We start from the raw sequence: 22897 nt of genomic DNA, 5'->3' as shown, positions 1-22897 counted from the left end.
TTGCATAAGAAATTCTTCGCTTGTTAAACCTTGCTTAACTCTTAAAAGGCGAAAAATTCCTTATGCAAAAGAGGCCCCTAGTTCTCTGGCCTCCTCCTAGTTAATACTGACACCAAGCCACTGTGACTTGAAATCTGGTAGCAACTACCCTGGCTTTAATTATTTTAAGAAAATTATTTAAAATCCTTTCCTTTCCCTGAGGAGACTGGTGAGGCCCCGCCTCCCTTGCCTCTAGTGACTGCACGTCCCTGGGTGTTAGGTACCACCTCCATATCACTTTATATCCATTTTCCTTAACTCTAACTGATATATTCTTATATACTCTTCTATTCCAAATATTTTCCCAATCATTACCATTTATTTCTCCCAAATCTGATTCCCAAATTAATTTGATGGGATTTGAATCCTATGCCTGACGGGATGAGACAGGTAGAAGTGGCATCCTCCCAAGGCAGGAGTTGTAACTGTTGGAAGAAAAATCCAGGTCCAGTTCCAAGCTGGGAATAAAATGGAGGCTGATTGGAAAGAAAGATTCTGTTTATTGGTGAACAGAACCAACACACACAAGCATGCAGTTCTGGTACAGCTGACCAATAAACAGAATCTTTCTCTCCAATCAGCCTCCAGTTTATTCCCGGCTTGAACTGGACCTGGATTTTTCTTCCAACTTAACAGGGGGAAACAGGCAACATCCTGGTCACTTTGTTCTTTGTAATTAATGATATTCTGCCTAGCGGCCATTTTGTGACTAGGCCTTTTCTCCTCAGCAGCCATTTTAGAAAACACCCACAGGGCATTCTCCAAATGCAAAATGTTTACAACCAGCAGTAAAAGGTTGCGGGTATAATACTGACTCTCAAGATATACAAATCCAGTTGGTTATCTTTTTTTCTCAAGATCATTTGCAGGCTGGATTTTAAAAAAATCAAGATGGTGTCTTTGCTCATCCTAGGCTCAGTCGCCATCTTGTCTTTTTTTTTTTTTTTACCTCTCCCCATAAACATCACTAATGGGAATATGTTTAAAAATGTGATTTCCCAAATGTGGCCTAGTAACAGATATAACAGATTAACAGAGTTGGAAGGGACCTTAGTGGTCATCTAATCCAACCCCCCGCTCAAGCAGGAGATCCTACACCATTTCTGACAAATGGCAGTCCAATCTCTTCTTGAAAGTCTCAAGTGATGAAGCTCCCACAACTTTTGAAGGCAACTTCTGTTCATGGGTTGATTGTTCTCATTGTCATAAAGTTCCTCCTTGTTTCTAGGTTGAATCTCTCCTTGGTCAGTTTCCATCCATTATTCCTTGTCTGGCCTCCTTGTGTTTTTATGATCAATTTTTTTTTTTTTTTTTTTTTTAATCACGATTCTTTTCTTTTTAAGTCTTGTCTTGCACTCCCTTCCCTTTACTGTTGTAAGCCGCCCTGAGTCCCCTCAGGGAAAAGGGCGGCATATAAATTTCCAATAAATAAAAAAATAAATAAAAGGTGCTTTGGAAAATAGCTTGACCCTCCCCTCCTCTCTGTGGCAGCCCCTCCAATATTGGAAAACTGCTATCAAGTCTCCCCTGGTCCTTTTCTTCACTAGACTAGCCATGCCCAGTTCCTGAAACTGTTCTTCATATGTTTTAGCCTCCAGTCCCCTAATCATCCTGGTTGCTCTTCTCTGTACTTTTTCCAGAGTCTCAACATCTTTTTTTATAGTGTGTTGACCAAAACTGGATGCAGTACTCTAGGTGTGGTCTTATTCAGGCTTTATAAAGTGGTATTAGTACCTCAATTGATCTTGATTGTATATCTCTGTTAATGCAATTTAGGATTGCATTAGCTTTTTTGGCTGCTGCTGCACACTGCTGGCTCATATTTAGCTGGTTGTCCACTAAGAATACTAGGTGGGTCAAAAAAACCCACCAAAAAACCCTGGGCCACTTGATTTTGCTTTTTCCATTAACCTGAAAAATATCCCACTTTTTCCCCCTTCTTGCAGATATTCCTGAAGAAGAGGCTCGCTATTGGGTCAAGGAGCTGGAGCGGCTGAATGCTATGCGAGACCAAGATGATGTAAGTATGTGTGAATGTGTGGATGGGCATATTTGAGAATTTGAAAAAAAATGCATCAGCTGTTCTATTTCTGCCTCCAAAACTCCTCACACTTTAATTTCTGCCTGAATCCGATTGGTGCATGCAAACATTTCTTTCCCCTCCTAAGAACATAAAATGGTATCCTTCTGGATCGATTCCCAGGATTGTGGGCGTTGTGCTCGCTCACCTCCTCCCTGCAGGATTGGTCCCAATTGGTGGTGATTGGAGGAGAGAGATCCCGCCCCCATGACAGGTAGTCCTCGACTTACAACATTCATTTAGTGACCGTTCAAAGTTACAACAGCACTGAAAAAAATGTCTTATGTCTGATCCTCACACTTACGACCTTTGCTGCATCCCCCAAGTCATGTGACTGAAATTCAGATGCTTGGCAACTGGCTTGCATTTATGACGGTTGCAGCATCCTGGTGTCACGGGATTGCGGTGTATAACCTTCCCAGTCAGCTTTTAGCAAGCAAAGTCAGGGGGGGGGTGTTAAACAGGATTCACTTAAGGACGGCGTGATTCATTTCACCACTGCAGTGATTCACTTAACAACCACAGCAAAAAAATTATCAAATTTGGTGTTATCAAATTTGGTGTGCCTCATTTAATAACTCTCTTATTTAGCAACAGAAATTCTGGTCTTAATTGGGGTTGGTTGGAGGACTACTTATATGGGGTGCCACACAGATAGGTGCTCTCTCCTCTCCTATATAACATCGACATGAGGCCCTTGGTGATGCCATGGGGATCTAACTGTGTATTTCTGCTCCTGGAGAATTAAGTGATGCTGTGGATGTCCGATCTCAGCATGTGAAGACTGTCTGGATGGGGAACAACAGGCTTCAGCTGAACCATGGCAAGACTCAGTAGTTTTGGGTTTTAGGGACCTCGGTTTCTAGAAGTAATACCATCTCTGGTGCTGGATGGGGCTGCACTGCCCAAAACAGACCCTCCTGCACAATCTAGGGCAGTGTTGGTGAACCTTTTCGGCACTGAATGCCGAAACGTGAGCGTGCGTGTGCAGGGGAGCGCCAGAAACCAGAAGAGCAGCTCCCCAGCATGCACGTGTGCCGGGCACATACGTGCGCCAGGAAGCTGAGCTTCTGGTTTCCGGCATTTGCACTGGTCACCTGGTCTTCTGCTTTCTGGTGCCAGGACCAGCTGGTCAGTGCATATGTGCATGCCGGAACCCGGAAAAGCAATAGGCGACGGCTGGCGTGCCCGGAGAAATGGCTCTGCATGCTACTTCTGGCACATGTGCCATCAGTTCGCCAATACTGATCTGTTGTGGCCTAGCAGGAGCCATTGGAGCTGCCACCAGACTCCGACAGCGAGGGGCTCAATAAGTCAGCCCTGGAGGATGTGGAGGACCCCGGACTGGGTTCCGACTACTAGCAGGGCGCAGAGAGACTGGTTGGCCACCCGGAGGCACCTGAGCCTTGAACCAGTGGGGAGGAGACAAGGGAGAGTGAGCCGGACGCCAGCAGTGAGTTGTTCCTGGATGCACACCATCGAAGAGCTACTAGGCGTCAGGAACAGTTGCGCAGTTACAGGAGGTAATTGCACTCAGCTGATGGTCGTTAGGCTCCTCTCCAGACTATAAAAAGACTCCTTGTGCACACGCTCCTCTTTGCAGAAGTCTACGCAGGATTGAATGTCGGAGGACATTATTGTGAGCTTGGCAGGCTGGATTGCTGCCAAGCCTTATCTGTGTTTATTGCTGCCCAAGCTTGTCTGTGCTGGTTTGCTGCCAAGGACCCATCTGTCTGTTAATTAAATGCCGTAACCTATCTCTGGATCGGAGTGTGTGTTGATGTGGGAAGAGGGGGGTCAGAACACTGATCTATGGGTCCTCCTGGATTCATGATTCCTGCTCAAAGAACAGGTGGAAGTTGTGGCTAGGAAGGCCTTTGCACAACTTCATATTGTGTACCAGTTGCACTAGGCGTGGGCTGTTCCCGGTGAAATCCAAAATAGAACTAAGTCCCTTGGCTCCCATTGTCAAAAATTCTCATTCCATATGAAGCACTTTTCATTTAACTATTTTCCTCTCCATCTTCCCCCATCTACCGCCCGGTTTCAGCTCTTGCTCTGAAGCTCCCAAATCAGAGTGCTTTGAGAAAAAGGATGTCAGTTCTTCTGAGACCGGTCCTAATCTTTGTGTTTTCTTTCTCTCCCTCTTCACCCTGGGAGAAGCAGGAGAAGCCGCTTCCAGTCCCCGGCTCACAGTGCTGTAAGTGTTTCTTTGATTTGGGGAGTTTGGGCATATATGATTGCATTTTCCTAATTTCTGCTGCAAAGTAGGGTTGGCACATGAAGTGTTCCCTTCACACTTTTCCAAGCAAGGTGGATTCCCCCCCCCCTCCTCCTTTTTGGCTGGAGTCTTTGGAAACCAATGTTTCATTCCAAGATTAATGAGGGTTTGGCCCAAGACAGAGCTGTTTACAGTTTGGTCAATGAAAGCTTCATCCTTTCTTCCTATCCCTTCCCTCTGTGTCTTCCTAAAACCATTTCTTCCCTTATGTCTTCCTACCCTTATAAGTCTCAAAAGATCTGTTGGGCAATGGGTGCATGGGCTAGAGGGCAGGTGCTGGGGGCAGAAAGGTAAAAGGGATTTCCAGAGGCCATTTAAAGAAAAACAGCCCATTTAACTCCATCCTGGAAAATAGCCTAATTATCCTAGTTACGGAAGATTTCTAATTGAACCTTTGAACTATTACAATAGAACTCTAGAATATAAGGACAGCCAGTGTGAACCAGGCTAGACTATAGAAGAACTCTGCTAGATCAAATGTAAAAAGCTCATCAAACAAGCGTCTGACAGTTGATAGCAAGATACCCTCATGGGAAACCCACAGGCAGGGTGGAAACAGATTAATCTTTCTGGTAACATATTGGCGCAGGTTTTCACAACCAGTTGGACAGCATTGAATTTCAGGGTTTAGTGTCCAAATTTCTAGCAAACCTACTTCCTTTCACTTGACAACTGTGGGTTGTCTATTCACAGGCAGTGTAGATACAGACTACACACATCTCAGCAGAGAGCGATATAGCCAGATATTCTGGCTTTCAGTTGAGTTAATTTCAAATTGGTGCAAGTTGGTGAGAACTTTGATTGGTTCTTTCTTGGTCCAGTTAGGATTGGCTATATAGAACCGAGGTGGCGCAGTGGTTAGAGTGCTGTACTGCAGCCACTTCAGCTGACTGTTATCTGCAGTTCGGCTGTTCAAATCTCACCGGCTCAGGGTTGACTCAGCCTTCCATCCTTCCGAGGTGGGTAAAATGAGGACCCAGACTGTGGGGGCGATATGCTGACTCTGTAAACCGCTTAGAGAGGGCTGAAAGCCCTATGAAGCGGTATATAAGTCTAACTGCTATTGCTATTGCTATTGCTAACCCAAAGATTCCAGCCATAGTTGTCAGCAAAATATCAAGAATTATGTTCTAGACCATGGGTACTAAAGGCCAACAATTCTTGCTAATTCTCAGCACTTAATCAGGACAGGTGAACTGCTCTTGTATATTGAGGCTCCATTATATGTTATGATTAATAGCTGTTGAAAGATTTACTATCCATACTATATAAACACATGCGAACTCAGCCCCTATTGATCAGACTAAGGAGCCAACTTGCTTCTATTATTAATACTGAATAAGCTGCTCCCCAAAATCTTACTCCTCAGTGCCTGAATCCCACAATTTATTCCTTCTTCACTTTTTTGTAAGTAGGGTGTAATTTCATTTCTGTTACATCTTCCATGCAACAAACTCAGATCCACTCAGTCAGGGATTTTTTTTTTCAATGACATCACTGAGGCACGTAAGAACAACAAAATGTGTTTCTAAAGAAGCACACACCTTTACCTTCTTGAGAAATGTCCATAGCTCTACTTTATGCACCAAAGACAAATACCTTGTGTGTCCAATCACACTTGGCCAATAAAGAATTCTATTCTATTCTATTTATAATTAGTTAAAATGTTAGCTTAATCAGGCATAAATAGTGCAATGCTTTCAGGCATATCGCAAGGATTCCTGCCTCTCCAATGAAATGGGGTGAGAAATTCCAGTAAACAGACAAAGATTAGGATAAGGAGTCCCATCCTTTTGAAGTACATTGGAAAGAGAGGTTCTTATACCTTGCTGACCACCTCTGCCAATGCTGCTGGTTACAAATCCCATCTTGGGTTTTTTTTTTCTGCCCATCCTGTAAATGCTCTGCTTCCTCTTCTATTTGTATGCTCTATTTTGTTTTATGAGGGAACGTAGTGGCTCAGTGGCTAAGATGCTGAGCTTCTCGATCAGAAAGGTCAGCAGTTCAGTGATTCGAATCCCTAGTGCCACATAACGGAGTGAGCTCCCGTTACTTGTCCCAGCTTCTGCCAAACTAGCAGTTTGAAAGCATGTAAAAATGCAAGTAGAAAAATAGGAACCACCTTTGGTGGGAAGGTAACAGCGTTCCGTGCACCTTTGGTATTTAGTATGCCAGCCACATGACCATGGAGACATCTTCGGACAGTGCTGGCTCTTCAGCTGTGAAACAGAGATGAGCATTGCCCCCTAGAGTCGGGAACGACTAGCACATATGTGCAAGGGGAATCTTTACCTTTACCTATTTTGTTTTAAAGCTTTCTCAAACTACTAGCTCTCTTCATCTCTTACAACTGTGCATTACATGCATTTCTTACCAGAGTTCTTAGGAGGGCGAATAATATACCCTGAAGGCAGAGGTGAGTGAGAAATAGTCAGAATCTGTTATATCTGTAGATTATAGTTATATCTTCTGAAAACATGTAATAGATATGCTGCAAATTCCTAGATTCAAAATATGCTCAAAGATATTGTGTTCTGCAATGCTAAGTATTGTAAATGCCTTTTTGGGATCTGTCTGGCAGGTTTTAAATCCTGCTAAAGAACCAAGCAGACCCCTTAATTCCAATGTTTTCCCACCCCAGATTCAATTCATTTTTGGAGAAAAATGAATGGAATAATTTTGGAGAGGTTGGTGCTATTAAAGTTTAAGACAGTGTTTTTCAATCTTGGCAACTTTAAGAGGTGTGGACTTCAATTCCCAAAATTCTCAGCCAGTACCTCTTAAAGTTGCTAAGGCTGAGAAATACTGGGGTACAGGAACCTCCATGTTCAAAAGCAGTGTACTTCTAAGACTAGAACACTATTTCTGAACCTTGGCAACTTTAAACTGGGTGGACATCAATTCCCAGAATTCCCCAACCATCATGCTGGCTGACACAGTATAAAGTTGCCAAGGTTGAGAAACACTACAGAAGAATAATGTAGAAAGGCTTTTCCAGTCTATTAAGAGTAGACCACATCCCAGTGCTCTTTAAAAAAAATGTGGCTAAGAAGATATACAGTAGGCAAAAAAATAGATAAGGTGACATCACCAAAACTGAGGCATGGAAACATTTTGGTTAATGTGGTAAGATTAGTAGATTGAAGATTGTGATTTATTAATCTTAAAAGCTTGCATACTTTTTTTTCTCTGTTCCACCCCAATCTAGTGGTGAATCAAGCTTTTAAGATTAGTAAATCAAAGTCTTCAATCTGCTAATCTCACCACTTTAAGCAAAAAAAAAAAAACCTAGTTCCTGATAATTGTAGTTCTCAGCTACAGTATTTGCTATTTAGCTATTTGCTAAAAGAATGTGGTAGTGCAATTTCAAAGGGTTGCAAAAACTGGGGGTCAACACCCCACCCCAAGCTGCAGATTGTCCCTGCCTGCTTTTATATGCTTGTTAGCTTCCACAGTTCATCCGGATGTAGAATTTACACCTTCCTTTCCCTACAACCTCCTCTTCCCTCTAGGGTTAGAATTACTAAGTATACAGTATTTAGAATTGGCCTGTCTCTTAAAGGGACATGTCTTCTCGGCTTTTATTTTGTAGGCAACTGGAATTATTTTGGCTGGGGAGATCAACAAAGTAAGTATGCGATTCTGATCCTGTACCCTCCCACTTCACTCTGTGGCATTCTTAAATATTTTCCTATTACTTCTACTACTCCAGAGGGAGGAGGTATGAGTCAAATCTAACATGGCCCACCTTTTCATCTGGAGGTCAAGAGATGAAGCAGGTATTTTCAGGTAGCAAGCAGGAGCAATAATGATAACAATTATTTTATATAGTTAGCAGATATTCAAATTACAATATATACCTTTAAAGCTAGATAACCCAGTGGTGGGATTCAGCCAGTTCGCACCTATTCGGGAGAACCGGTTGGTAACTTTCTAAGCAGTTCAGAGAACCGGTTGTTGGAAGAAATCTCATTTTGGTTTTTTCCACTTTACAGGGCTAATCCTATAAGGAAGGCAGGAAGGAAACATTCTGGTGTTGTTTCTAGCCTAATCTTTATTGCCCTGCTTACAGAAACTGCCTCTCTGGTTAACCCTTATTAGATTGTAACAGCTAAGGTGAAGCGCCCATCAACGTGAGTGATGTTGAGTTGGCCACGCCCACCCAGTCACATGACCACCAAGCCCCACCTACCTTGCTGGTCATTAGGGCAGAGAACCGGTTGTTAAATTATTTGAATCCCACCACTGGAATAACCTCACATGCCACTTATGACAGGCTCTTGAGACTTAAAATTCTATCCTCCAGAAGCCTTTGGTATTACTTACTAGACTCCAGATAAAGATAGCGAACTGGAGAAGTACACACTTAAAAGTTGCTTAGTGAATTCAATGCGGTGATTAAATTTGAACTGGGGACTTTCTGACAGTCAGTTCTGACTGACATTAATAGACCTAAATCATTCCTCCTCTGGGACATTGTCTGTAGCTAAAACTATTGATGCCTAGAAACCAGAATTGGCTTTAGCCAATGTTTTTCAAATTATTTAATTGACTAATTTATGACGTTAATCCATTTGCTGCATTAATCTAACTGAGTCTATCTTGATGTGCAAATGTAATCTCAAAGACCTTAACTGTATTGCAACTCAGTACTTTTCCTTATTTTGAGGAACTCAGTACTTTTCCTTATTTTGAGGTTGCTCATTGTTTAAGAGATGCTTTGTAATGTCAAGGGATGACCACAGATAAAATGTTCCTGCAGACTCTCACACCATGTTTTAATAGAAGAATAGTCCAGCCATTCATTAAATGCCGGGCATCAAAAGGGTGGGTACAATTGTGTGAACCAGCCCTTAACAAATTGTGTCAATAGCCTCCACCGAAAAATAAATTGTTTTGTGTAGATGCTTAGTGATTCTGACAATGCCAGCCAAGCAGCAGTATTTCTTTCAGATAAATTTATGAAAATATGACACACTGTAAGATTAATGATGTAAGAGTGGTTATGGAAAAAATTTTAAAAACTTTAAAAAAAAATTTTTTTTATTAAAATATACGGTCATGGACCAAACTCCCTCTTTCAGATACACAGTTATATTCACATAATGCACGACAAAAATGTATGAGGTATGTCCACACAGCATATTGATTAGTGTTAGTTTTAACTAATCAAGGAACTCCCAAGGAGAAAACTAGGTAATGAAACATCTACAAGCACAAATAGCAAACTCAGAGAGTACCAAGGACTCCATAATGTTACTTTTATTTGTGGCTTAGGTCGTCATGTATACTGAGTCTGCTTGATAATTTTATAGTTCACTGTATCATATGAACCTAGAAAATAAATTAACTCAGGAACCAGGCTCAGAGTGTTATATGGTCAGCTGGTGGTTGAGCTATTGTACCACACAGCAGACTAAGCTAAAACAAGCTTGGGACCATTGCAGTGGTGGGCTTCAAAAATTGTTCGAACCTACTCTGTGGGTGTGGCCTCCTTTGTGGGAGTGGCTTGCTGCCCATGTGACCGGATGGGAGTGGCTTGCCGCCCATGTGACCGGATAAGAAGATGCCGACGACACTTGTCAGAACCACCTTAAATTACCTCACACACAGCACTGGCATGCATAAGAATATGATGTAAACTTGTTTTTTAAAAGGCATCTTTGGTTTGCGTTAAAACAACTTCAACACACACAATGTTCTGATTGCACCACAAACGCAGTAGTCATCCTTACCTTTCACAGAGGCACTGAGTTTTATAAATATGAGCATGATAGTGTAGAATAATCATATCCAAGGACAAGTGGTGGGTTTCAAAAAATTTGGGAACCTCTTCTGTAGGTGTGACCTGCTTTCCGGGTCCACTGGTGGAACCTCTTCTAACCGGTTCGGTAGATTTGACGAACCGGTTCTACCGAATAGGTGCGAACTGGTAGGAACCCACCTCTGGACCATTGTAGCCAAGTAGATCATGGAAACTTAGCTTTTTTTTTTCCAGTCATGTTTATTGCGGAGGGGGTATATAGCCGTGAAAGCCAGCTGGGTGACCTTGGGCCAGTCACTCTCTCTCAGCCCCACTCACCTCACAGGGTTGTTGTGAGGAAAATAGAACGAAGGTACACATATTGGATATTTAGGTATGTGGTGGCTCAGTGGCTAAGACGCTGAGCTTGTCGATCAGAAAGGTTGGCAGTTCAGCAGTTTGAATCCCTAGCGCCGCGTAACAGAGTGAGCTCCCGTTACTTGTCCCAGCTTCTGCCAACCTAGCAGTTCCAAAGCATGTAAAAAATGCAAGTAGAAAAATAGGCTCCACTTTGGTGGGAAGGTAAACAGCGCTCTGTGCACCTTTGGCGTTTAGTCATGCCGACCACATGACCACAGAAAGGTCTTCGGACAGCGCTGGCTCTTCGGCTTTGAAACTGAGATGTGCACTGCCCCCTAGAGTTGGGAATGACTAGCACATATGTTTTGAGGGAAACCTTTACCTTTACCTTTATCCTGGATATGCTCACTGCCTGGAGTTATTTGTAAAAATATTAAAGATGGGATACAAATAAATAATATGACAGGAATTTTGTTCAGTCCATTTGTGAATCCAACCAGTGAGTTGGCACTTAGATTGAAAAGGAAATGACTTGATTCCTGAGGCAGAGTTATGTTCCTGTCCACTTCAATTCCAATTTATATTGTTTTATTGAGCATGGCCAAGTTGATATCTTAATTAGTTTTCCCTTTAAGGACCATATGGGACTTTGGGAGAGCAATTATTTTTTATTTTAATAATATGTATACTTGACACTCTTTTAGCTTGCATATTATTCTCCTTGGACCAATTTGGAAGCTAATCCCTTCCAATCAGGAATCACGTAGGGCATGGAAGGCGCACTCAGATCTAATAGCCAATTAATTTGGCTGCAGAACAATATCACTCAGGGCATATAATCCAACCACTGAGAGTGGAGGCAAGTTAATTAATGAAAACATTTTCACAAGGGCTGCCCCAAAATGCCAAGGAAGGCAGTTTTTTCTGCACTAACATAAACTTTCTTTGGAAAGAAAAAAGCTAAGGGTTCGGTTGTAATATACATAAGCTTTAATTGGATTGTTGGTTTAGAGCAGGGGTGTCCATCCTTGGCAACTTGAAGATTTGTGGGCTTCAACTCTTGCGCTGGCTGGGGAGTTCTGCAAGCTGAATTCTGTAAGTCTTAAAGTTGCCAAGGTTGGACACCCCTGATTTAGATCTTAAAAAGAAGGATCACTCAACGGTGATCAGGATCATTTTTAGGAAATTGAGAAATCAGCCAGCAGTGAGGGAAAAAGTAGTGAGGAACTATGGATAATTATGCAGTGCATCATGTCCTGGCTTGCTTACAGATGTAGCAAGGTCAAGAACCAACATCTGAATGAGGAAGTAGGTTTGCATGCCAAGGAAACATTCAGCCTCCAACCTGCACCCCCAGTGTACATTCCCCATGCCCTTTCTTTCTCTCTCCACTCCATCCTACTTAACAGCTCTGCAAGGAAATCCATGCCATACCGTGACCTGTGTAAACAGCTTCCTGCCCCACCTATTTTAAACAACCACATGACTTTCTTTTCTTTCTTTTCTTTCCCCAAGATCACGTTCTCTGAACGTATTGTAGTTTGGATTTCAACTCCCAGAATGCCCATCCAAGCCGAACATTGTGGGAGTTAAAATCCATTAGATCTGATGGGTACCAGCTTGGGGAGGTCCTTATATTGTTTCTAAATTCCTTCAACCAGCTTGTGAGGTGTCTTCATGCTCTATTTGTCCGTTCATCTCTCTGTGTTCTCCACTTCTTTTCAGTTTTCAAGTATCCCTGTCCTCTGGAAACCACCATTTTTTTTCTGTTCTCCAGTGGAGACCCTTTTCTGTTATTCTCTATCACGTCAGAACGCTGCATCCTTTTGACACTTATGCATGTGGACCTTCTAAATTTTTAAATTCAGATGCTTGCCAACACCCACAAATGTTCACATACTGTGCTCCCATGTCCCTCGCACGTCAAGAATGTTCACATATCCCATTTTAATAATGAACACTTTGTTGTTTTATATCATGATATTGGGTCCCTTTTTACAGATGACGACCCTGACAGCACCGTGGATGATCGAGACAGTGACTATCGCAGTGAGACCAGCAACAGCATCCCACCCCCTTACTATACAACCTCCCAGCCCAATGCCTCCGTCCACCAGTACCCCATACGCCATCAACAGCGAGTATCCCGAGACTCCTATACAGATTCTATGCAGGGTTATGAGATGGACTATTCTAACCATCGGCCAATCAGGTAGAGTGGATGCAGCCTGGAACTGTTGGGAAAAGTAGGGAAGGGTTTCTTGTCCTCCCCCTAGAAGGTTATAAAATGGGGAAAGAGCATGATATGTCATGGTAGACATAAAGCAACAACTCCAACCTTCTGTCTCAAACACAGTATACCCAATTACCTGCCAATTACCTCCCAAAGACCCATTAGATCGCACAGGGCCGGCCTCCTCCAGGTTCCATCCACCAGCCAATGCCATCTGGCTACGACCCGGGGGAGGGCCTTCTCTGTTGCAGCTCCGGCCCTTTGGAACGAACTCCCTGCGGAGATTCGGACCCTCACCTCTCTCCCTGCTTTCCGAAAAGCCGTTAAAACCTGGCTGTGTCGGCAGGCCTGGGGTTGATGAGCTCCCCTCCCCTCTCGACAGGTGTGGTTGTTGGTCATTTTAATATGTGTATTTTGTACTTGTATGTTTCCCCTTCCCATTTAAGTTGTTCACCACCCTGAGTCCCTTTTAGGGAATAGGGCGGCATATAAATAAAATAAAACTTAAACTTAAACTTAAACATGTGTTCATACAGGTAATCCTCAATTTACAACCACAATTGGGACTGGAAAATTTGCCGTCGCACGACTGCACCCAGTTTTACAATCTTTTTAGCCACGATCATTAAATGAGACATCACGTGATCACGCCCTGCAAACTCCCCCCCCCCCCCCAAATTGGACTTCTTACTGACTTTGCTTGTCAGAAGCCAATCGGAAAGGTTACGAAGGGGGATCATCCTAAATACCTCCCAGTTGCCAAGTACCCGAATTACAATTAGGTGACCACAGGGACACTGCAATGGATATAAGTGTGGCAGTGGTTGGATTCGGATTTTTTTTACTACCTGTTCTGTGGGCGTGGCTTTGTGGGTGTGGCAAGGGAAGGATACTGCGAAATCCCCATTCCCTCCCCACTCTCAAAATTTCCGCTACCGGTTCTCCAGAACTGTCAGAACTGGCTGAATACCACCTTTTTCAGCGCCATTGTAACTTCGAATGATCGCTAAACAAATGGTTGTAAGTTAAGGACTACCTGCAACAAACATACAGTACAAAAGTAGTTTCTACGCTCTTGATCTCTGCCTCTGGTTACTCAGAGGTATATAGCAGAGTACGGAAGTTCCATTTGTATCTGTCACTGCCTCAACCTCTCCAGGCCTTTCGACAGCTCCTTTTGAACTGGGGTCATATTTAGAATGGAGCGAGGGCCAAATAATCGACAGAATCTGCTCCATTCGTTACTGGCAAGGTTCAAGAGCTGAAACATTGCAATGGATCCCGAGCCAAATTCTGAACGATAGTTAACAAGCAGCCCTTTTTCCCTGCAGCTCAATTGGCTTTAATATCCTTCGCTATTTCCTTTCCCCCAGCTTGGTTTTTAGCTCAAGCCCATTGGAACGTATGGGGGAGAATCTTGCCAAAGACCTTCTGGGTATATATAGAAAGTGAGGGAGGAAGAATTTAAAACTTGACACGGATCCAGAATGGTAGAGGCGTGTGGTGGCTAGCCTGGGGATTAGAAATCCTGATAGCACTCCAAGTAAAAACATTGGCCTCAACTGCCGGGGGTGGGGGGGGATGGGGGGGTACACAGCAGGTCTCCTAATTGCTTCTTTGCATAAGAGTAATCAAATCATAGGCTTAAATAAAGAACTCCATTCCATTCCCCAAATTTTCTGTTGGCCATTAATCATTCATCGTAGCCTAGCATTTTTAACGGTTCCACCACAAATCCGTGGTAGACTAAAGCGCGCTCGACGAAAGCGCGTACGTGACATCATCACAGCGCGATGAAAACGGCACGCTGTGAGCGGTAAATTTAAAATTAACGTGAAAACCTTACCCTAACCCCCCCAAACCTAACCCTAAACCTAACCCTAAGCCTAACCCTTAACCTAACCCTAAACCTAACCCTAAACCTAACCCTTAACCTAACGCTAAACCTAACGCTAACCCTTAACCTAACCCTAAACCTAACCCTAAACCTAACCCTTAACCTAACGCTAAACCTAACGCTAACCCTTAACCTAACCCTAACCCTAACCCTAACGCTTAACGTAACCCTAAACCTAACCCTAACCCTAACCCTTAACCTAACCCTAACCCTAACCCTAACCCTAAACCTAAACCTAACCCTAACGCTTAACGTAACCCTAAACCTAACCCTAACCCTAACCCTTAACCTAACCCTAACCCTAAACCTAACCCTAACGCTTAACGTAACCCTAAACCTAACCCTAACCCTTAACCTAACCCTAACCCTAAACCTAACCCTTACCTTTATGTGAATCGGCTTGCTTTAATTTAATTTTAATTTTAATTTAATTTATTTTTAATTTTATTTGTCGCGCTGCTGATGACGTCACGTACGCGCTTTGATCGGGCGCGCTTTAGTGGACCGCGGTTTTGACGGGTCACGTTTTTAACAATGCTGTCAATGTGATTTTTCGTGTCCTTTGAGAATCACAGGGCCACTCTCTTGGCAGCTAACCTTCCATAATAATTTTACTTCTTTGAGAAAATCATGGTTGGTTGCTGGGGATGGTGGTGGCGGCGGGGAATGACTTGCAACCATCCCAGTTCAACTTTGTTTTCTGTATTTCAGAATAGCCTTCTCTTTTCCCCAATGCCAGGTCTACCCTTTGAATAGTTCCAGGCCATCATTCTTCAAGCAAACTCCAATTATTCCACACCATTGTTACCAAACTGGCTCTGAATGATGAGAGCTACGATGCAGCCTAAGTGGAGTGCCCTGAGCTGCAGAGGTTGGCCTGGATATATTCTATCTGAACAAAAAACAGGTCTCAGATAGAAACCCACCTCCTTGTCTCTTAGTTCTTAGCTAGCAAATTTGTGTTTTTTTTCTCTCTCTCCTTCTGCTCCCTTTCAAATTCCCAGGACAGGAGATGTGGGGGGGGGGTGTCTTTTCTCTCTGCCATTTTATATGCTGACCCTTTTCCTCTTCCCCTCCCTGGCAGACGCTATGGTAGTGTAGAGTCTGCCGCAAACGGGCACAGTGACGCTGAGTCTGCTTCCGGGTCAAGCAGGCGCACGAGCCGCCAGCCCTCGCTCGAGAGCAGGCGCTCCCTAGACCTATCTGATAGGTGGGTCTTTCTCTTGTTTTTCCGCTGTGTGCCTTTTGCAGAGTCACGTCGTGATCCTTGGTTTTTGCAAACTGGATTAGGCCATCAGCATCTATCCAGCAGTGGCTGCTACGACTCCTTTCCTCTTCCCATTCCACCCCCTGCAATATTTTTTTCTTTCCCCAAACAAGATTGAATTTGAAATCAAGATTTTGCTAGGGTTGAACTTCCCTTAACTAGTTATCGGTGAAATGCACACATGCCCGCATGCACCAGCGTACGCACACACAGACACACTTTGTAACGCCTGTGGGAAGATTTTTCCTAGCAGGCAATTGTAACGTAAAGCAGGGCTAAGCAAGATCCAAAAGAGATGATTCTATGCAATGTCCTCTGCTTTAAAAATGAAGCCGTCTGGTGCAGATTTTCCCTTTCTCCAATCCACTTGGATACAGCTCTTATTACTCCCAGCAACCATGGGTAACTGCCTGCTTACTAGGGATGGTGAGTTAGTCTGAAACTGCTGTCTTCCGTGACCGGTTTGCCCTCCCTGATCAAAGCTTCAGATACAAAGCCAGAATCTGAAGATCTATCTGAGTGGATCCCCTCTCAACACCACCTCCATTTTCCATTGCTGTGTGACTTCTGAAATCAGCAGGTACACCGAGTTTACACAATGTGTTTTAAGTAGGCCAAAATGGAGATGGAAAGCCTGTAAATTCCATGTTTAGGGAAAACACATCAATTGCCTTAGCATATTGTGAGAACTAATGGGACGTGGTAGCTCAGTGACTAAGATGCTGAGCTTGTCAATCAGAAAGGTCAGCAGTTTGGCAGTTCGAATCCCTAACACTGCTTAACAGAGTGAGCTCCCGTTACTTGTCCCAGCTTCTGCCAACCTAGCAGTTCGAAAGCATGTAAAAATGCAAGTAGAAAAGATAGAAACCACCTTTGGTGGAAAGGTAGCAGCATTCCGTGCCCCTTTGGCATTTAATCATGCCGGCCACATGACCACGGAGACGTTTTCGGACAGCGCTGGCTCTTCGGCTTTGAAATGGAGATGAGCACCTAGAGTGGGGAACGACTAGCACATATGTATGAGGGGAACCTTTACCTTTTATGTTAGTCATAGATGAGAGAGCCAGCCTGGCAAGCATTACCAAAACTTGATTGGAGGTTCCCATCTTGGCAAGGTGCCTTTCTGGTTTTCAAGTGTGGCACTAGCCATGATTCTGGTCCAGGGGTTGTGATCATCCAGGAATGTTCACAGGCGTTCTCCCAGACCTTCATCAGAATATCAGAATTGGAAGGGACCTTGGAGGTCTTCTAGTACAACCCCCTGCTCGAGCTGGACATCCTAATTCTAAACTCTGATTGATTCCCAACTACCTTGCAGTGTTTTGCTATTGACTGCAAAGAAGAGGGAAATATGCAGAGGAGCTGAACATGGTGCAAGCTATGTCTGCACCAGTGGTGGGTTTCAAATTTTTTTAGAACCTCTTCTGTAGGTGTGGCCTGCTTTGTGGGAGTGGCTTACCGGCCATGTGACTGGGTGGGCATGGCCAACTTGTAAAATGTGGTGATACTCACTTAAAAACACTCTTGCTTAGCAACCAAAATGTTGGCTCAGAAACTCTGGCATTGAAGTGTGCAAATCTTACAGCTGTCAAGTTACAAGACCCTTGCACCCTTAACCCTTTAGGGAAAAAAAACCCAGGGGTGTTCAAACTTGACAACTTTAAGACTTGTGGACTTCAACTCCCAGAATTCCGCCTCTCGCTCTTCATCTTGATGATGTGCAGACGGGCGGGGGGAGGGAGCTGGAACCGGTTCTAAACGGCACTGTAGATTTGTGGAACCTCTTCTTTAGAAGAGGTTAGAACTGGCAGGAACCCACCCCTGGTCTGCACCCCTTCATTGGATAACATCCAGAAATTGAAAAACAGAAGTGCAGGTTCATCAGGCTGCACTGCCTCCATCGAAGACTTTGAAATTGCAACCAAACCATTGAGACTAGATGCCTTCCTCACCAGGCCAAAAGTTGAATAAATGGGCACTCACATTCTTCTGTGAGTCTGCCTTCCTTTGTCCCTCCCCCATTGCCAATGCTGGAAATGTGGTTTCGGTCTAATCCAGGTATGTCCCATATCTTGTCTGCATGTGCTTCCCGTAAGCCTCTGTGCTTGCTCAGAGACAGTCTGATCAGTCTGCTGTAATGTAGCTTCTGGGATTTAAAGCTACCTGTCCCTACAGTGAATCCAGCCGTCCCTCTATTCTTTCTGTGTCCCCTCTCTGATCCTTATATTGTTTTTCTTCTTCTTCTGTCGTTTGCTACTCTATATTTGGAGAATGTGTGAAGAGTACACCTAACTCTGTCAGGGGAAGAGAGGAGTTCCTTTTGGAAAACATCAGTCTTTCTTTACAAGACTGAAGAAAGTCCAGTTGTCTTTTGAAAAGCACCTTTGGGACAACCATGACCTGGATGATTGAGAGTCTCCATAGATTTCTAGAAGACAAGTGCAAACCTTGTATGAGTGTCATTCCAGAGTGTCAGTTTGATTCTTTTATCCTTGAAATGCTAGCAATCTGTATGCAGGTATCTGGATTGTTTTTCAGCAGGTGGGAATGATCAAGGTTGTCTGAAGGGGTACACACCCTACCACTGCCTTAGGGCCCATCCACTTCATTTAGATACATCATGAATGCATTTGATTGAGAGGGACAATCTATGTGTGTGTGTACATGCATGTTTATTCGGAAGAATGAAACCAAAATTTTATTTTAGCCTTGCACACAAGAGCAGGAATATCACAGAAGTGGAACCACAACCAATCCATTTCCATAAAACACATCGATGTCCCTTTCGTACAGGCAGTCCTTGAATTGCAACCATTTGCTTAGGGACTATTTGAAGTTGCACTAGCCCTGAAAACAGTGACTTACATCCTCACACTTATGATCATTTTAGCATCCTCGTGTTTTCCTGATCAAAATTTAAGCCGTTACCAACTTGCATGTATTTATGACAGTTGCAGCATCCCACTATTTCTGACCTTCCCAACCAGTTTCTGACAAGCAAAGTCAATTGGAGGGGGAGGGAGAAGGATTCACTGAACAACTGGAATAATTTGCTTCACAACTGTGGCAAAAAAATTGTGGTTGGAAGTCAAGGACTACCTGTATTCTTCCATAATGATAATTGGACTTCCTTTTGGTAATGATGAATACGAGTGCAAACCTTGGGGGGAGGGGGGCGCAGGGGGATGAATAAAGTTATTAGCTAGGGGTGGGCTTCAAAAATTTCAGCAACTGGTTCTCTGCTCAGTTGCTAGGTGGCCGTGGCCATGATGGTCGTGGCCTAGTTTGCCTCCTGCACCATGGGGTGGGGTGGGGCATTTTTGCCTTCCTCAGGTTCCTAAGGCTTTCCTTGAGCCTCCAGGAGGGTGAAAACTGCCTCCCCTGGGATCCAGAGGTCTTCTGCAAGACCCGTTTCCCCCCCCCAATGCCTTTATGCGGGCCCTGCACTTACCTAGCATCCAAAACTGGCCATGTGGAGACTCCTGGGAGGGGTGAGGTGTTGTGGACAGGGGCCAGCCAGGAGTGGGATTTGGAGGTTCTCCGAACCAGCCATAATGTTAGCTATGGGTTCTCCCGAACCCGGGCGAACCTGTAGCAGCCCAGCCCTCATATTAGCATTAAACACTCCTTTCCTGGAGGGGAAGGGAGTTTATATTGGAAATAGAGTGGGGCTTCTTGGTATTTTCTTTCATAAATACATATAAATGTATTTGCCATGCATTGACCTATTTGGACATTAAAGCATGGTTCTAGAGTACCCCAGTTTGTCAGCTACAAATACAAACAATAAGTGGGGGACAAATATTTTAGTTCGCTCATATCCAATATTATACCTGGTATGTTGCCTCTAAGTTCAGTGTTTTTAGTTAGTTTACTTTATTGTCATTGCACCCCGTACAACAAAATTAAATTCCTCAAACCTTGGCAACTTTAAGCTCTGTGGACTTCAACTCCCAGAATTCTCCAGCCAGCAGTTGCTGGCTGGGGAATTCTGGGAATTGTGGTCCACACAATGTGACCATTATTTTCAGTGGTTTCTGGCCAAAAACGCCCATTGCAGAATGGATAGCTTAACAACCACCACAAAAAAAGATTATGAAATAGGGTACGGTCACATGGTGACCTGCTTAATGACCACAGCCACATATGACCATAATTCTGAGCTCAAATATGGTTGTAGGTCAAGGGCTGTCTGATAATTCTGTCACAGAGGGCCTCTGTGTATGTATGCATGTATAAATGCTCATGTATGGACTACTGATTAGAAAGGTGTGTACTGTTTCCCTATTCTTACCTATTTTCTCTCTCCTATTATACCAGCAGCAGGTATAAACTTTATTTGGCTTTATCATCCAGTGCTATCTATAACTGTGATGTCCCTAAAAAAAAGAAACCCTGAATCATTGAAGGGGCAGGCTGGTGTTTATTGTTCTATGTTTCTGCGTCTATGGCTGCTGTCTCTTTTTGTGACTGATTGCTGCTGGTGGCTTGGCTGAATCTGTGAAACTGGCAGAAAATGGACTCCAGGCATTGTCAAAATAGTCAGGCTAACTGATGCAAATTGTTCTCCAGTTCGTACATGGGGGAATGACTCCGATGAAGGACTAGCCAGTTTGATCATGGTTCAGTGAGTAGGAGTAACTGGTAGGAGAGTGGTGGACTAAGACGCTATCTGAAGTGAGCCGAGGAAGAACGAGGCATAGCCAATCAGGCGCGGCCTGGCTGTTGCTGGCTGTCAGTCATAGCCTTGAGGACTAAACACTATCAACTTTCCTTCATCCCCTGGCACTGAATATCATCAGCACAATGGTATGGCCAGAGTTGGAACCGATGGCAAAAGCATGTACTTTATTCTGTTAATAGCTAGAAGTGGATTACATGCAATTGCATGTAAGGGAGTTACATACAATTGCAAATTCCTAAACTTTATGTTGGGCTGAACTATAGAGCGCTCTAAATATAAGCATTTGCATATATTTAATGCCTAATGGAATACACATGATCCCTAATCTGTCCTGTTACTGAGCAGCAGCTCATGGAAGCAGATGCCTTCTAATAATGTTGCTTCCCAATGAAATGAACTGCCCAGATCTAAAAGTAATCACAACCCCCTGATGAGATTATAGTTCCATAACTCTTTAGGAGAGATTACTGAAATGAGGCCCAGAATGGGACTTCTTTGGAAATGTCAGAACGGGACATTTGGAAATGTAATCGGAGCAAGGGTGCACCCCTGTAATGTTGGTTACCCTCTTGCTTAGAACCATTCAGAGTCTTCGGGATGTTAGGAAGGCCAGTAGAAGGTGTAAATTTCAATCCATCATTATTATTTTTGGAGGTGTGTGGAAGAGAGAGACACAGAGATGCTCAATAGTTGTGCTATGTGGACTTGTAGAGAAATAAATGTGAGGATTGGCTCTAGTGAGCTAACTCCACCATGTTCTCTTTAAGCTCATTTATAACCCCCCCTTTTTTTTCTCTTCGGCTTCTGCCTCTGTCTCTGCAACCCCCTCCTCAACCCCTTCCCATCCCTACAGCCCCACTGGGAGCAGCCGCTACGCCTCCTCGGATGAGCTGAGCCAGGGTAGTTCGCAGCTGAGTGACGAATTTGACCCCGATGACGTCAGCCTGGATGAGCGGGACGGAGACTCCTACCACTCTTGCCACAGCTCCGTGAGCTATCACAAGGACTCCCCGCACTGGGATGAAGAAGAGGATGACTTCTACCTGGAGGAGGATGAGTTCAACGAAGAGAACAGTGAGAACGAAGAGTACTATCCCGAGGACAAGGCGCCTGACGCCGACCAGGAATCTTACCCCAAGGAGGCTTCTCTGCAGCAACAAGAACCCCAGCCGAAGGCCCCACAGGCCCAGCCACCCATACAATTTGCTCTAACCCAGCAGAAGCCACCCCAGCAGGCCCAACAGCCCCAGCTCCAGCAGAAGCCGCCCCAACAGGTCCAAGCCCAGCCTCCACCACAGAAACCACTGCAACAGGCCCAACAACAGATGCCGTCAGTGCAACAGAGGCAGCAGCAGCCCTTGCAGCAAAAAATGCCTCCTCAGGGGCAGCAGAAGCAGCCACCCCAACAGCCCCAGATGCCCCCCGCGCAGCAGAAGCAGCCACCACAGCAGCAGCAGCAACAGCAGCAGGTGCCCCCGAGGTTGCAACAGCAGGTCCAGAAAGAGGAGAAGGTGGACGAGGTTCCAATTGTCTTGCAGGAGGAAAAACCAGCAGAAGAGATCCCGATTGTGGAGGAGACCCCCCAAGAAGAGCCCCCCAAGACAGAAGAGAAGTAAGAGATTCTTTATCGTTGGAATTGGTAAAAGTCAGAGCTGCCTTGTCTGCCTAGGCCAGTCTCGATCCTGCTGTGGGGCAGCTTTGAGCCTGAGAGAACCATCGCTCTTCGTGGGTCCCTTTCAGAGGTGGTATCAAGCAGGTTCTGACCAGTTCTGGAGAACCGGTAGCAGAAACTTTGAGTAATTCGGAGAACCTGTAAATACCACCTCTGGCTGGCCCCGCCCCCATCTATTCTGTGCTTCCTGAGTCCCAGCTGATCGGGAGGGAATGGGGATTTTGCAGTAACCTTCCCCTGCCACACCCACACCCACCAAGCCATGCCCACAGAACCCGTAGTAAAAAAAAAAAATGAATCCCACCACTGGTCCCTTTGCAACAGGAATATACATCCCCCATGTTACATTCAGCCTCAGGGAGCCAGAAACATGTTTTAATCACCCACAGTGTCCCTGGCATAGAATCATACTGTGGAACTGTGGGAGATTAAAATGAAAATAAAGCTAGTCCCAGGGTTTTAAAAGGAGTAGGGGAATGCCCTACCCATACACTTCTTCCATCCCACTCACACAATGTCATTTTATGTTCTGTCTCCGTTGTCATCTTTCTCAAAAATTTAGCAACAGGGGTCATCCCACCATGGTAGGTAGGTGGAGATTTAGATGATCTCCTCTCTGTACCCCAAATTATTTCCCCAGT

General features: G+C 44.4%; 1 protein-coding gene across 1 annotated transcript in view; it reads left to right on the top strand.

Annotated features, from left to right (window-relative positions):
* UNC13A (unc-13 homolog A) overlaps positions 1-22897 on the top strand; it is a 127440-nt gene that overhangs the window by 15239 nt on the left and 89304 nt on the right. The window contains exons 6-10 of the mRNA XM_032214197.1: positions 1986-2077; positions 4283-4319; positions 7993-8028; positions 12505-12715; positions 21438-22196. Of these exons, the coding sequence (XP_032070088.1) occupies positions 1986-2077; positions 4283-4319; positions 7993-8028; positions 12505-12715; positions 21438-22196 (1135 nt within the window). The remainder of the gene's footprint in view (positions 1-1985; positions 2078-4282; positions 4320-7992; positions 8029-12504; positions 12716-21437; positions 22197-22897) is intronic.

The sequence above is a fragment of the Thamnophis elegans genome, chromosome 1, assembly GCF_009769535.1.
Source record: "Thamnophis elegans isolate rThaEle1 chromosome 1, rThaEle1.pri, whole genome shotgun sequence".
Classification (NCBI taxonomy): domain Eukaryota; kingdom Metazoa; phylum Chordata; class Lepidosauria; order Squamata; family Colubridae; genus Thamnophis; species Thamnophis elegans.
This window is presented reverse-complemented; position numbering and strand designations above follow the sequence as displayed.